This window comes from Podarcis vaucheri (genome assembly GCF_965113315.1).
Source record: "Podarcis vaucheri genome assembly, chromosome: 4".
NCBI lineage: Eukaryota > Metazoa > Chordata > Lepidosauria > Squamata > Lacertidae > Podarcis > Podarcis vaucheri.
In genome coordinates, this window is record NC_138762.1 from 69205264 (window position 1) to 69221708 (window position 16445).

At 42.4% G+C, this 16445-nt stretch overlaps 1 protein-coding gene across 2 annotated transcripts; it reads left to right on the forward strand.

Moving 5' to 3' along the window:
* The first annotated feature begins 42 nt into the window (after window positions 1-42).
* FANCB (FA complementation group B) lies at window positions 43-15688 on the forward strand. Of its 2 annotated transcripts, XM_082220867.1 has the most exons (10): window positions 43-373; window positions 2413-2514; window positions 3050-4084; window positions 5423-5575; window positions 6771-6863; window positions 8495-8623; window positions 9284-9432; window positions 9979-10415; window positions 11411-11648; window positions 13291-15688. In XM_082220867.1, exons 3-10 carry the CDS (start codon window positions 3161-3163, stop codon window positions 13694-13696), a joined length of 2529 nt encoding a protein of 842 aa, XP_082076993.1. In that variant the 5' UTR covers window positions 43-373; window positions 2413-2514; window positions 3050-3160; the 3' UTR covers window positions 13697-15688. The 2 variants fall into 2 exon arrangements, with proteins under 2 accessions (XP_082076993.1, XP_082076992.1); XM_082220866.1 differs by lacking the exon at window positions 2413-2514.
* The last annotated feature ends 757 nt before the right edge of the window (window positions 15689-16445 follow it).

Genomic DNA, 16445 nt, shown 5'->3' on the forward strand with positions numbered 1-16445 from the left:
CTTCCATTTCCTCCCCCCTCCCACCTCTCTCTCTCTCTCTCTCTCTCTCTCTCTCTCTCTCTCTGGAAGTCACGCCCATTCATTTCCTGGCGTGATTCCGTCCAATCCTACCGCGCGCGGCCTTTCGCCCCTCCATTTGCGGCCCCGCCCATTTCGTTTGCTACAGCCAATGGCGCTCGGCTTAATGACGTAACGTGACTCCATTCCCAGGATTCTTTCGTTTGGCGGGATTGTTCGGAGCTTGAGGCTCCGGCCGCTAGTGCTGTTGCTAGCCGGGAATGAAAGGCGCTCCCGCGGTCTCCTCGCGCGTTGTGTTGAGGCTCATCGGGTCCTTCCCCCTTTGCTCATTCAGATCAGTGGGACCTACTTCCAAGTAAGTTCGCCTAAGGTTGCTCCTTAGTATTCCTACAGAGGGATTCCGACCAGGATAAGGATGGAGATTTCACTCCCTTCCCCTATGCATGCCAGCGTGCCAGGTGTGACCTGGGGGGTGGTTTACAGAACTAATCCCACCCGCTCACAGAGAGGGATTAGGTTGACAGTGCTAAAGTCAAGTGATTCTGAGGAGGCAATCTGAACACCTCTTAACTGGGAATAAGTCCCATTGAGTTCAGTGGGGCTCCCAGCACAGACTACATGCTTGAAACTTGTGTTCTGTATTTGTACCCAATAGTATTCCACCTGTGTTCTCCTTGCTGCTGTGTGGAACAGCGCATGAATCAGACCTTTGGATTTTGCAAGCAAAACATTTTAAACTTACTTAACAGAGAGTAGTCCGTTTATTGCCAGAGCGCTAGAGAGAAGGGCGAGCTCTGCAAGCAAACTACAGTCATACCTTGGGTTGAATGTGCGTTCGAGTTGCGCTCTGCGGCAACCTGGAAGTAAGGGAGCGCGTTACTTCCGGGTTTTGTCGCATGTGCAGATGCTCAAAATGACGTCATGCACGGAAGCGGCAAAACATGACCCACGCAGATGCGCCGTCGCTTGTTACCTTCGCTTCAGGATGCGAACGGGGCTGCGGAACGGATCCCGTTCGCATCCCGAGGTACCACTGTAAATTATTTCCATCGCAAGTTTCTGCTTAACTGTGACTGTTTTAAACTTTGCTGGGGACTCTCTCCAGCTGGAGAATGTGTAAAGCCCCACATTTTGAATCTAGGTGCCCAGCCGATTCTTTTATTTCTTACTCACACGTGAGTCAGATCTATTTTACTGCCACACAAACCAGAGAGAGAAAAGAGTGGTTGTAAGCCTATGTGTCATTTGTGTCCTGCACCATCAGATAACTAAGATCACATGTGCATGGACTTTTAGAATCACCACTTCCTTTAAAAAAGAACATATGTGATCACTGGCTCTAACTCAGTGTGGCTGGGTTGGTTGAAATGGAAAAGCTCTTGTATTTTTTGTAGCTGTTCAGAAGAAAACTCTTTAGATTTTATCTCCCTTGATAGCATAACCAGCTGTAGTTGTTAAAATGTCAACTTCCACACACTGATTAAAGTTACAGGCTTGTCTTCCTTCGCATCTGGTCACCTTGGAGCCTGTCTCTTGTATTCCATAGCAGTAGTGTACAGTGGTGCCCCGCAAGACGAACGCCTCGCGAGACGAAAAACTCGCAAGACGAAAGGTTTTTTTCATTTTCGAGTTGCTTCGCAAGACAAATTTCCCTATGGGCTTGCTTCGCAAAACGAAGCTTGCCCCCGCACCCCGGACCTCTTTTGAAGCAAGGGCGGCGGGGAGAAGATCACTTCTCCCCGTTGCCAGCCCCGCAATCTCCGGGGACAGAGGGGAAGGCGCGCGCGCCTTCCCCTCTGCCCCCGGACCCCTTTTGAACCAAGGGGCGGCAACGGGGAGAAGCGATCTTCTCCCCTCCACCCCTTCCCTTGCTTTAAAACAGGTCCCCTCTGTCCCCGGACGGTCTCCATAGGAACGCATTGATTGATTTTCAATGCATTCCTATGGGAAACCGTGCTTCGCAAGACAAAAACTCGCAAGAAGAAAAAACTTGCGGAACGAATTAATTTCATCTTGCGAGGCACCACTGTATCCCCTACGACATTCCTTTGAGGTTGCTATTGTATACTGTACTCATTTAGCATGCGTACATGTGTACAGTGGGGCTTGCTTATGAGTAGACATTTTATAGGTGCCCACCGTGAGTCCCTTATCTCTGAAGGATGAAATATCTGAGAAACCGGATCATCTTTAGATTAGAACTTAGGTACGTATTTGTAGCACCATTACTTTTGCATTCCAGAGCAAGAAATGCCTTTAAGGCCTGTTGGTTGAGGTAATTTACATCCTGGGAAAAGCTTGATTATGCTGGACAGTTGTAATTTCCCCTGGCATTACATGTGGGATTTACTAGATTTCTGTGTCTAATCCTGATTAAAAATTGTCTGATTTCAGATATTTAGATGTTTGTCACTAGTGACGATTGGCTGGACTAATTCCAGGACTGGATTCAGTGGACCTTACTTCTTGAACATCTATAGGAATTGGCAGCTAAAGGTGGTACCCTTCTGCTTTAACTCGTCGTTAAGTGTAAACAGTACATGGGTGAAAGCAGGGGACCTTACTCAGCCTCAATTGCAGCCTTCTGGGGCCACATCAGTGATAACAATTAGCCACCAAGGATATGTTCTCCCTCCACTGTTGGAGGCAGCATGCCCCTGAATATTAGTTGCTGGGAATTGCAGCTGAGGGGAGTGTGGTTGGGTGTTGAGCAGAGTGCAGAGCAGGGCTGGTGAGAGATGTGGCCTGGGCAGCTTTCAAGGGCTCAATGGAGAGACTTGGAGGACTGTATTTGGCCCCCAGGCCTGAAGCTCCCCACCCCTGGGTTAAACACTGCAATCCTAGGTACAGTTATCAGGAAGTGCCCTCTTTACTTAGATAAACATATTTAGAATCCAGCTGGAAGTGTTTTGTTGAACTGAATTATTTGGGTGAATGTGACTTTTTTATGGGCACAGACTGATCCTTCCTTACCGAGGTTCAAATGATCTGCTTTCTATTGCTGTATTGCCAAACACTTATTATTTTTCAGATTGGAAAAATGCTGCTCAGATCAAATGCTACATTAAACAGAAGAATCATCCTACTGAAAAGCAGGAGGCTAACTCATGGTCTTCTTGCAGTGGACATATTTTAAGGAAATATGCTGATGGATCAGCAAGAGAAGTTGTTGTCATATAATGGGGAACTCCTGATTTTCCAGCTGTCAAAACTGAAATCCACACAAGGCGGTGGTACAAAAGTGATGAAATTGCACGTCAGGAGAATGTCATTTGACAGTTGTACTAAACAGTTTATTGAGACGTCTACTGGGTCATTTGGCGATTGTGAGGATGGTGTGGAAATGGTTCATTGCAGCTGTGGAACTGACTTCAGAACAGGAATCCTTCACCCTTGTGTTCTATTGAAAAAGAAGATGAAGAAGAACACAAAATATACTTTACTCTTGCTTCATAACAGTAACAAATTTGAGCTGGTTCTGCATTTTAAATTGGATTATGAACTGAAAGAACCCATAAAGTTGCTTTCTGGCCCAACGGTTTTATGGAGCCATGCAAAAAGCCTGTTTCACATTTCTCCCCAAACTTGCACTCTTTTATGTGCCCCTGTTCAGCTTTGTTCCATCAAATGGGTGGGTGAGATTAAGGGTGAGGGTGCTGTTGTTCTGGGAACAAGAGCTGCTTGTTTGACAGACGGAGGCAACGGGCAGAGTGTTCCCAAATCAGATGCATCCATCTGGGGTACTGAGTGCTTTGCCTATGCAGTGGAGAAACAGCAAGCGGTAACAAGGGCCACTTTTGTTCCTCATGCTTATGGCGGTGTGGTATCGTGTGTGCACGTTTGTGAAGTCGATGCCGTGAGAAGCAAGTTCAGGACATCAGTTGTCGTAGTCACGTGCAAAAGCCAAGTCATCGTTTTCCAAGATGGTCTACCAAAAGATGTTCACCAGCTTCCATATGAGAATCCTTGTTCTGTACAGGTAGCAGCAGTGGAAGGAAACAGCCAGTTGGTGGTTGTAACCTTTGCTTCAGGAGATGTGTGTGCACTATGGAAGCGTAATTTACAGGTATTGATCTGATACTTTGTTCTTAGGCTTGCAAAGGTTCTGCTTTCGTATGTTATGCAATATGCTCGACACAAATCTCTGCAGAAACTGAAGCACGTATTGAGTGATTGAGCTTGCCTATATTCTGTTTTCCACAATAGGCAAGGCCCAAAGCGGCTTACAGCAAACATTCAAAACGTTGTATTTCCAGTGCTCTTTATTACAAATAGAACATATCAGTAAATTCAAAATGACACAAAAACCAGACACAATTTGGAAAACACAGAATAAATTCAGTATTACGAAAATGATAACAATTGAGTCTTAAGAACATAAATACAAAGCAAAACAAGAGTTAACAAACAATACAGTTTCCAGTACTGGTTTTACTCCATTCCAGGGAGCCTGGCTACCCATAAGTTCAGAGGTGATGGCAAACAGCTGGTATACAGGCTAGATGACAAAGCTGGCTCCCACATCCTCCAGAGGAGGATTTTCCTAGCAGTTGAGATGAATAGGGAAGCCTTTTGCCTACATGGAAGCTTCAAATGCCTACTGGATTTCTGATGTTGCAGAACCTCTTGTGTGTAATAGGGGTAGTGAGATGTGCTGGGGCTGATGCCAACCTAGGTGTCATTCTACTTTCTTTGAAAGTCATTCCTCTTAACCCAGGGCTCATGGTAGTTACTCCGTGTTGAAGCTCTCTGTGAAATAATTTTATAACTTGTTCCAGGGCTGAATATATGTAGATGCTGGGGCTAAGTCCTCACTCAAATGAAGTCCTGAACAAGGGCACAAAACCAAATACTTGTGTGTTCAATGAACGTAGGTGCACCAGAAATAAATTTCAGAAGAATGAAAGAAGTTTTAAGTACAGTGGTACCTTGGGTTACATACGCTTCAGGTTACAGACTCCGCTAACCCAGAAATATTACCCTGGGTTAAGAACTTTGCTTCAGGATGAGAACAAAAATCGTGCTCTGGAGATGCGGCAGCAGCAGGAGGCCCCATTAGCTTAAGTGGTGCTTCAGGTTAAGAACAGTTTCAGGTTAAGAACGGACCTCCGGAATGAATTAAGTATGTAACCAGAGGTACCACTGTATGCACAACATAGCAGATGATAAAATGTCCATGCTCCATCTCCTAAGGATGGATTCACGCAATGTTTGTTGCTCTTAAAATTAATTGAAGAATAAAATTGCTTGAAATGTCTGTTATAACTGTAGTTGGTGCATTGTGGTCTTGCTGCTGCTGCACCATACTAACTTAAGTTGTCTAATATGAGAATATTTTCATTTCATGTGCATAATGTAGATATTAACGAAATAAAAACATTTCCAACGTCACCTTACATTGCAGGTGGTTTCTTCCTGGAAAAATGTGAGGTCTATTCTGGTAGATGATTTTGTTGGCATTGGAACGGAACAAATCTTAGTTCTTCTAAAGGCTGACTCCATCTCAGAAAGTTTAAATACATTTCAAATATCCAATTTTGGAAATGTACACCATGTGGTAAGATTTACTGATTGGGGAAATTGTTGGGAAAGGTTTCGGTAAAAGGTATCAGGCAAAGAGTCATTTGCTTCACGGCTTGCTTTGATTCAAATTGAGGAGGTTTGGAAGAAGGTATGCCTTGCAGAATCAAATGCCTTTCATAACTACAGTGACCTTGTTTTGACATAATGCTGAACCCTGCCTCTGAGAACCTTTGTATTGCATATGCTCCCATCTCTGGCATGGCTACAAGGAAGAATTCCTTTTTAGATTAACTGCATTCTGCAGAGTCATCCAAATTCAAATGAACCGGTTAATCTTAACTGTGGTCTGTTGAAACAACTCAACTTAAAAGAATAGTTTCTGAAGTTAAGTTGTTTCAATTAAGCACACTGAAGATCAATGGCACATGAAACTGGTTAATCTGAAACAGGAACAGAAGCTTCTGATCTTGCGGAGGTGAGATGGGAAGTGCTTGAGCCTAATACTTAAAGCTTACCTAAGAACAAGCTGCAGTTATGTCCAAACCAGGCTACTAAAGGTAAAGGTACCCCTGCCCATACGGGCCAGTCGTGTCTGACTCTAGGGTTGTGCGCCCATCTCACTTAAGAGGCCGGGGGCCAGCGCTGTCCGGAGACACTTCCGGATCACGTGGCCAGCGTGACGAAGCTGCTCTGGCGAGCCGGCACCAGTGCAGCGCACGGAAACGCCGTTTACCTTCCCGCTATAAAGCAGTACCTATTTATCTACTTGCACTTTAGGGGTGCTTTCGAACTGCTAGGTGGGCAGGAGCTGGGACCGAAATACGGGAGCTCACCCCGCCACGGGGATTTGAACCTCCGACCATGCGATCGGCAAGCCCTAGGCGCTGAGGTTCTACCCACAGTGCCACCCGCGTCCCTGACCAGGCTACTATGTACTATCAATCTCATCTTTCAACTGAAAACCAGTAGATGTGTAGAATGTTTTTTTTTAATGGTTGGAGTATAATTAAAGTACATATATTTTAATAAATCTATATTGCATCAAATCTACAATATTATAATTATATGTAACATTTATTATAAAAATACAGAAATGTAGGCTTTGAAGTGGATACAATTGTCATTTTCACTTGGATGGCTTTTACTTGGTCCTTGTGTGGCTCAGTTTTCCACATCCGTGCCTCACTTACTTTCAGGCATAGAGTTAAATATGTTTTGCCTGTCTTTAGAATAACATAAGCTATGAAGATGACTCACATTCTACACAAGAGCTACAAAAGAACCACTTCCTTACTATCAAAGGACTTGAAGCAAGATTGCAGGTTTGGATCCGTTATCTGCCTCTTGATATGTCTTGACAACTCGGGGTTTGTTTTGTATTAACAAACTTTCATGCAGTATAAACTCTGTTTTGGATCATTCCATTTCGTTGTTTGCAAATGCAGAACCAGGTAGTCATACTGAGTATTCCCTGCTATAATTACTGTTGAGTTGTTTTGAGGGAATCTTAACTTACTGGAGTGTTTGGTGTCTAAACTCCTCGCTGTATTCTGTGGGGCTTACTCTCAGGTATATGTGCACAGGGCTATAGCCTTGCTTACTTCAGGTTTTGAAGTACTGATAGCCATCACTCGTTTGTTTGGAAGCTAGGAAAGAAAGGCTTATTGCCCATGATTCACTTTCCAACCCAAATTAAAACAAGGGATAAGCACTAGGAATTATTGTTGCACCGTTGTCTGGCCTCCTTCTCGTGCCTTCTATATGTCCTTGAAAACCTAATGTTGAGATGATGATGCTTTTCTTATTGTGGGTGCCTTGCTGCTGACTTTATTCTACATCAGGTTTTGTGGTTGTCTACTGTGGATGACACATATAACCTTAGCTGCTACTTTGCTGTGAATTCCTATGAATCACTTATAAAGACCTTTGATGGGAACATGCCATTGGCCAGGAATGATAGGAATTCATTCATTCATTCATTCATTCATTCATTCCCATTCAGCCTTTACTGGCATAATTTTTGCCAGTAAATTATGGGAAAAACGGGAGGGATACAGATTATCAGTTTAGGTGTCCAAGGGATACATGCAAAGAACAAAAGGGTATTTACCATGTTTTTCGCTCTATAGGACGCACCGGACCATAGGAGGGGGAGAACAGGGGAATTTTTTCCCCCTTGTTATCCCCCTCTAAAGCAAGGTGCATTCTGTGCGTTCAAGGTGCGTTCACCCGAAGCCTCCGGAGCCCAGCGGGAGTTCCCGCTGGGCTCCGGAGGCTTTGGGTTCCTTTTGACCTGCTCTTTGGGGCTGGCGGGGAGAAGCGCGCCGCCTTTGCGCTGCTCTCCGACTTGGTCTTTGGGGCTGGCGGTGGGGGGAAGCATTGCAGCCTTCCCCCCACCTTCGTACAGCCTGCGTAGCCTCCGCAGGGCAGCGGGGTGAAGGCAGGGCAGGAGGCTTTGCGCAGCTAACCCTAAGCTAGAACAGCGAGACGGAGCGCTGCGCAGTGCTCCATCTCCTTGTTCTGGCTTTGGGCTTAGCCGCGCAGCCTGCATTCGCTCTATAGGACGCACACACATTACCCCTTAATTTTTGGAGGGGGAAAATGCATCCTATAGAGCGAAAAATACGGTACATCAGCCTAGCTGAGGACTGGGAGTATAAAAGAAAGGCAGGTTACTGAAAGAAACTTGATGTCCAAAGTTCAGGTAACTGCACAATTTCTGCAGTGAGTAGCTACAGATTTTTCTCTGCATTGTCGGTTTCGTCAAATAATTATCACAGCAACCACAGAACTTCCCATTTCTATGTTAAGCCATGATTTATAATTTTTTAACAATGAGAGAGGAATATACAACTGTTAGCTCATACTGGTCTTTTAATCTCTTGCAAAAGAAAAGCATCTCACTCTTGCAGTGTCATCATCATGAATTTCTAACTCCTTTTGTATCCCATAGGCTGGTTTTGCTTCTGTTCAAGAGCTGCAGCAGCATTTACAGCTCAAAGAAAAGGTTCTGGTGGAAAGTTGTGGAGCATTGATTGACCTAGTTCAAGACCAAAAACATAGTCTTCCAAGTGCGGAAAAGGTATACTACATGAAGATTTATTTTTTTTCTGTAACAGAGACATGTTTTTTAAAAAAATATAAACAGGTTTTGTTTCCATTCTTCTATAATAGGTAGGGACACAGGCTTCCAATACTTTGCATAAGAGTCACTCATTGGTAGCTGTAACCATGTAAGGATTATTTATTTATGTTTGGGGTCAACTTATTTCACTAAAGCCAAAAATAGCCAGTCTTTAAGGAAATACAGATAGAAAATTTTGTTGCTAAAGGACATGACTATCACAGAAAGGTTCCTGTTCCATACATATATTTTCAGCTCAAAGCATTGCAGTCACTGGTTCCTTTCCATAGTTTATGTGGAGTAATACAGAACTATCTGTTCACCAATGGGTGGAATTCTCTCTCAAATTAGAACAAAGGAACAATTCAAAATGGGCGCAATTTTTGAAGTTGTCAGGTAGGTAAATAGCTGCAGCTGTGGATTGGAAAAAACCCTATAGAGGGTTATGGAAACTCTTTAGCATATTTTTTGTTGTAAAAGTGGCGTGTACCATACTGATTAATCTTTTAGCTGAAATATATGAAGAATAGTAGTGTTTTCCTGGTTCCGGAATTGTTTGAACTGTGACACAGGCTTGTTTTGGGCATATGTGTAAATGTGTGTATCTTTTCTTGAAAGGCAGGTCTTGTTTCCCTCTGGGATGAACCATTGGATAATGGCACATCAACTCCATCTATAGACAAAGAGCAGCTTGTGCAGGAGGTTTGGTACTGTGTGGTGGAGGACAACTTAGTCGTTGGAGTGAAACTAATGGACACATACGACTTGTAAGTTGTATAAATCCTATACATTAACTACCAATAAATGCTGCTATTGGTAGAGATTATATAGCCTACAACTGCAAAATTTATAAATACAGTGGTACCTCGGGTTACATATGCTTCAGCTTACAGACTGCTAACCCAGAAATAGTGCTTCAGGTTAAGAACTTTGCTTCAGGATGAGAACAGAAATCGGGCTCCGGCGGTGCAGCAGCAGCAGGATACCCCATTAGCTAAAATGGTGCTTCAGGTTAAGAACAGTTTCAGGTTAAGAATGGACCTCCGGAATGAATTAAGTACTTAACCCGAGGTACCACTGTAGAAAATAGAAAAGTTAAGAATGGCTCCGAACGAAAGTGCAAAAAAAATCCCTGAGTTGGATGAATGTACATTAGATTTATATGGTATAAATGCAAGGTGCATTTTAGTGTCTGTTTTTGCTGCTATGAAGAAACTGTAAATCTCGAGTATATCAAGAGAAGATCACAGTACACTGCCATTCCTGCATTTGTTTTTTGTTTCTTAAGTCTACATTTTTCTTTTTTTGAACAGGCTGCTCAGTGACGTCCGTTTATCTTTGGTAATGGGTCGTAAATGCCCTTCGGCTTTTCCAGCTAAGTGCCGCTGCCGCGTAGTTGCATTGAAGAAAGCTGCGCTGGCAGAATCCGCATCCCATTGGCAACTGGAGCCTCTGCTTAAAAGGATCAAGCTCGATTGCCATAATGGGAAGGAGTGCGATGGGGAACCTTCTCAGGTGAAGGTGGATAGGACAAAAACATTCACTGCAGTTACCCAGCTGTCCCCTTTCTTAGCATTGCATGAAGCAGGCTGCGTGGTACTGTTACATGCTACTAAGAGAAGCTGCAGAGATGACGAACGTCTGCAGAAAAGCAAAAGAATGACTTTATTGTGTGGGAAGATTTTATTAAGTCTGGCTGAGATTTCCGCTGGAAAACGTTCGATAAATCTAAAAGATTATAAATACACAGGTAAACCTTTTATGCAGGGATTGGTAGCTACTTGCTGTACTTTTGGGACTGTTTATTTCAAAGCTAGAACTACGGGTTGTTGTTTTTCAAGCTTACCTGCTGTAGTATAGGAAATGTTGACCTTAGTTAGCAGACCTGAACAGGAATTGAACCCAGAACAGGTTCACTTGTTTTCTGACTTAGGTATTTTGCCAGTTCTGTCCCAAAGAGCTGAATAGGTGGCAATAGTTTTCTTTAGAGCCAAAACATTACTGTATTTTTTGCTCTATAAGACTCACTTTACCTCTCCTAAAAAGTAAGGGGAAATGTGTGTGCGTCTTATGGAGCAAATGCAGGCTGCGCAGCTATCCCAGAAGCCAGAACAGCAAGAGGGATTGCTGCTTTCACTGCGCAGCGATCCCTCTTGCTGTGCTGGCTTCTGAGATTCAGAATATTTTTTTTCTTGTTTTCCTCCTCCAAAAACTAGGTGCGTCTTGTGGTCTGGTGCATCTTATAGAGCAAAAAATACGGTACTTTAAAAAACAATGGAACACTTAACATTTCTCCCCGTCTCTTAAACAATATCTCTTCTCTTTCTCATTCCACCCCACTCTGATCTGGATGAAAGCTTCAAATTTAATTTGTGTCACTAGGAGGATGACTTAATAATTCTGAAGCAGCCTCCTGAGCGATGAAGATGTTGTTCTTGGTTGGTTTTAGGGATGGTATGCAGGATGTGGGAGGGATGTTGTCACCAAACAAGCAGTGTTACGCTGATTTTAAATTACTTGTTGACTGGCACCAAGAGTTTACAAGAGGGCAGCAAAAATTAACCACAAATGCCTTCCTATCGTAAAATAAGCTAGTGTAAAGGAATGCAATATCTAGATCTTGGATTTGATCTCGGATTTTGCTTAATTGAAGGATTTAAAATGAAGGGGAAACAGTTGAAGGGATGCTTTGAATGCCCTGCACACCGTTTTAATTTCACGAATGCTTTTCTGTCCCTGCTGCAGGCTCCATAAAAGATCTTGTTGCACTTTGTGCAGTGTCACACAAGGTGTCACTTCAAATAATTTCCTCTGACTATACATTGATTCACATAAAAACATGGCTGCAGGAAAAAATGGAGTGTGCAGCAATAAAAGAATATCCTGATACTTTCATCTTTTGTAAATCCGGAAATCTGAATGGCACTGTCTTCAAGTGGAATCTCAAAACACCGTTCGAAGGAACTTTAACAGTATTTTACAGGTAATGGCAATTGAAAAGCTGGAGATACCTTTCTCACCTCATTTTGCCTTGTGACAGCTATAGAGATTGCTGTGCTAGCAATCTAAGACCATTTTGAATAGCTGTGCTATGCTAGCTAGATGAGTAGGTCATTGGATTCTCTTGTAAACATTTTAAGAGATCTGCATAGGTGAGCATCGAAGACCCCACAACTATAATTACAGCGGCTTCATTCAATGAAGATGATATAAACTTGAAACAAGACACCTTGTGGAATTTTCAGAACTAACGTTGCTATCTACCTTATGGAAACATATGATGTTCCACTTTGAATTTGGTATTCAAGCAAACCAGGTAGAAGCAGGTGGGCACAGCCATAGAAAATACACGTAACTTAGAATTTTGCTCAGTCATTTTAGAGGATATTTTTTACGGGACAGGTTTTCACTGAGAGGATATTTTTTACGGGACAGGTTTTCATGCTCAGTGAATATTCTTCAAAGTATTCTACCTTAGAAAGAGCTTTTAAATGCAATAAAATACTGAGTTGTGAAACAGATATCTGTTATTCACTGATGTAAACATGTTTATATCCTAATTCACATAGGGTTTCATTGCCTTGGTCATGGAACTCAGCTCACTGAATAGCTTCAAAGAACCTCATTTTCCCTTTCAAAGATTACTAATACCAAACATAATAAAATCAGTCACAATGCATATTTTGAGCACAATATTTAAACAGATTGTTTAAGTAAAAGCCAGGCATGGGGAATCCACAGTCCCCATAGGCTCCAGCTCTCATCCCCAGCCGACATGGTCAACAATCAGGAAGAAAAGAGTTGTGGTTTAGAGGACTGCAAGTTCCTCCTCCCTGCTCTAAACCTTAATTGTAACTTCTCAGGGAACCAGTTACAGATAGGTAGCCGTGTTGGTCTGCCATAGTCAAAATAAAAAAATTCCTTCCAGTAGCACCTTAAAGACCAACTAAAGAAACCAGTAGGAGAACACTTCAATCTCCCAGGACATTCTATACAAGATCTCAAAGTAGCTGTTTTACTACAAAGGAATTTCAGAAATAGACTGGAAAGAGAAGCTGCTGAATTGCAACTCATTACCAAACTTAAAACCATGGAGAGACCTGGTTTGAACAAAGACATTGGATTCTTATCCCATTATACATGACTAAGCCATTTCTCACCTTCTCACCCCTTGCCTTTTCCTGTAAGACCTATTACAGTCATTAAGAGTCGTCAACAGGCTCATCTCAGCTATCCGCCAATCTCCCATTCCCACGACCCTTCTGAGTAATACCCCTCCCCACCTTCTCACTATATAGAAGGATCTGGCAACTTCTGTTTCAGTGTATCTGAAGAAGTGTGCATGCACACGAAAGCTCATACAAAGAACTAACTTAGTTGGTCTTTAAGGTGCTACTGGAAGGAATTTTTTTATTTCTCAGGGAACATTACTGTCAGTATAACTTGCTTAGCCCTGCTTGCTTTTGCCTTTCCCCATACTTCATATTTGTTCCAAATTCCCTTTTTCACCTTTAAGTACGGTGCTTCATGTTCTGAATAGCTTCTGGCTTACATTTAAACTTCTGCTGGTGAATTTTTATGAACAATGATAACTGACCTTTTTTTTTAACAAATCTGCTTTACAGACATCAAACGATTTTGTTCCAGTGCCTTCATAACCTCACCGGATCGTTGCCACCAGCCTGTAAGATAAAACCACTCAGGGTAGGAAGCAAGAAGGTACTTGCTGAGCAGCTTGCACTAACTTTAGAAAAGGAAATGGTCACTCTCCGGCAAGCTTCCTCCGCAGCTCTAAGCCAACCTGAAAACCACTTGTCTCTGATTTATGAGGAGAGCAAAGAAGCAAGTAGCGTCTCTGCGGTGCAACAGTTCAGAGAGCAGTTTCAAAGGGAGCAGAAGCAATGCATGCTGGGTATGAACCGAACAGTGGGTGGTGCCTTGTACCGGAGACTCATTTTGAATGTATTTGAATCGCAGCTGAATTCTGACACAATTGCATGGCAGTGCTCATTACTCAGCAAACTTCTTTGACTTATTTCTTAGCCAAAGCTATAATGTGACGCACTTCACATTCCTATTTATGATTAAAATGAAGAATCCATTAGTGCTCTTATTTCTGTTCAGCTAGTGATCAATTGGAAGGGAATTATTTTGCAATGTTTCAAAGAGCTATAGTGAAATGCCTGCCTGAACAAAAAGTATGGTGGTCAGTAAACTGCCTTCTGTATTGAGACTCCCCATGCTTGTGCATCTCTACTTAGAGCAACAGGTTGGGAAAGAGAGACAGAGGCCTTGATTTGCTGTCACCTGCCTTCCTCTGTTTCACCCACACTGCTGTTTTGCGTGCCCAACAGATTTTAAAAAATCTGTATTTCACCATAGCTTCGGAAAAGATCCTGCATCATAAACTCTGCACCCTGATACAATGGGAGAGTAAGGATAGCCATTGTTTGTTTTTTCACTGAGCGAATTGGTTGCCCAGCAGCTTGCTATTCTAATTAGGTCACAGAAGTACTGTGGCCAGAATACTCACTGAAAATGAGTTGGCAAGAGGTATTTCTACAATTTTTCAAAACTGCATTTCAATACATTTCTCAATACATACATGGGTACACTTCTGCTGTTCCATGAACAAAGATACCCAGAATATATTTCCATTAGGTATCTTTTAAACTTCTATGCATACTTGTGCAAAGAATGTTGCAGATGTTAGCCAACCTGTTGGCACGTCCCAAAGTCAGCCTCTGTTTCATGCTTCTCTATGTTTCCAAAAGCCTTTCTCCAATGATACTTCTTTCCAATAGCTCCATTGCACTTATTTCTCTTCGGACACTTTTTTTATCTTTTTATTGTGGTGGAATAGAAGCTTTCCACTCATCTTTACATTTGATTCTATTGACTACAGTTGGAGAATGCGATGCACAATATACATCGCATTTGTGTTTTTACAGACTGATACTAGAGTTGCTGAGCAACCGAAAGCTAGCAACATAGGCAAACCACATTCTTGGCTTTCTAACAAATGTTAAATCTCAGCATGTCTAGAGACAGGCTGGTTTTTTATATTTGCCTTACTTGTTTACATGCATGTTGTAACCTGTTTTTTAAGCTACAGTAACAGGAAACTTGATCACGCCACCTATTAAATATCATCAAACTTCCCAATAAACATTGTTTATTCCATATTGGGATTACAGAATTGTTCCTCATTTCATATATCGGTGCAACAAAACAGTTTCCCTGCAGCTGTGCAGAGAGCTGAAAGCTCATTAATAATCTTCATACGCTAAACACTGTTTTTAATGGGTTTCCAAATCTCTGCTCAAACCTATACATTATGATGGCTATTTAGTGTCATTCTTCTCAATAGGTCCCTTAGATGTTATGTTCTTCAAATTGGGCCTGATGAAAAATATTTTGGATTGGGAGTCTTCCTGTTCAGGGTTCTTGCCAGCCAGCCACGCTCTCTCTTCGTTCCGTGCCCTCTGCTCCTCCTCTTCACAATTTTCTGCTTTTCTCTGCAACAGTCCCCTTCTATTCCAGGAAGCATGTTCAGTCTTTCTCAAGCTCTTCTGTGGGTTTTTACCTTTCATATTATTTTTTACTGTGCGTCTGCAAACCTTGAGGTTTTCCCCACGGCTGTTGTTACCTCTCATATGGTTCTGGCTACGTAAGGGTCTATAATTTATAGAAGAAGCCTGTTTCTTCAAATTTATATACTTATTTTAAAATTGTTTTCTTCATGTAGAAGAGATGGAGAGGGGGAAATACAGAATATTGTAGGCTATCGCTGCTGCTTTTGCTAGAAGCATAGTGAGCGACAACTTTCTTAGGGCTGGGTTTACATGTGTTGCAAAAAGATGTTAAGCTTTTGATAACTACCCCATGTAAGAAACTGCCTGCAAATACGAAGAAATATCTGACGGCCGTTTGAGTGACTCTTTGTTAGCTTTGAGTGGTAATTTTCTGAAAACATTATCATGCACTTGTAGAGAGTTATCCATTAAATACTTTTGAAAGTAGTATTCTGGTCATTGGTTTGATATGTGGAACGAACTGAGTTGATAAAAGCTGTTCATTTTTGTACTTGTCACTGAATGACTGAATGTGTTGTGCAGCAAAAGCACTGCTTGGGTTGAAAAGGATCCTCAAGAATTTCAAACCGTAGTTACTTTTATGAGGCTTCTGGCCTTTTAACCTGGCAAGACTTCAAGCAAACATCTTCATAAACTCAAGTAACTTCTCAGGTTCACCAGTGCTTCTCACGGGCTGCAGAGCCTGCTTCATTGCACCCCTGAGTGCACATAAATGCTTCTGTGAGCTCTTGCTTCTGGGTAGAGGAAAAGTGCAGAAATAACTGCTTAACGGGTTAGTATCTCCCCATATTTCCCAATCGGCAACTTCTATTTCGGAATAATCCTGCAGTTCGATTAGGTTTTTATTGTGTTTTGGGACGGGTTGGGCATTCCTTTGTCCCTCAGTTCCACAGATTAAAACGATTGCCAGGTCATTATAATCCTTGGCTCAGGAGTGGGAGTCTCTGCAAAAACCAGCGTCCATGTGGTCAGTCATCGCATGCGGTATTTTAAAGGTTACATCAAGCTAACCTTATTCCATCTGCTGATTTGCTTACTTCATTGGTGTTTCTCCAGTGTTTTGAAGGGAAGCACAACTTAAAAAATAAAAAAGTCCTTGTGAATGTGCACTGATCCTTGCAGGTGCTTGTGCATGTCTGTAGCCTGCACGAGACGGCAGTTCTTTCTGAACTCCCTTCTTTTCA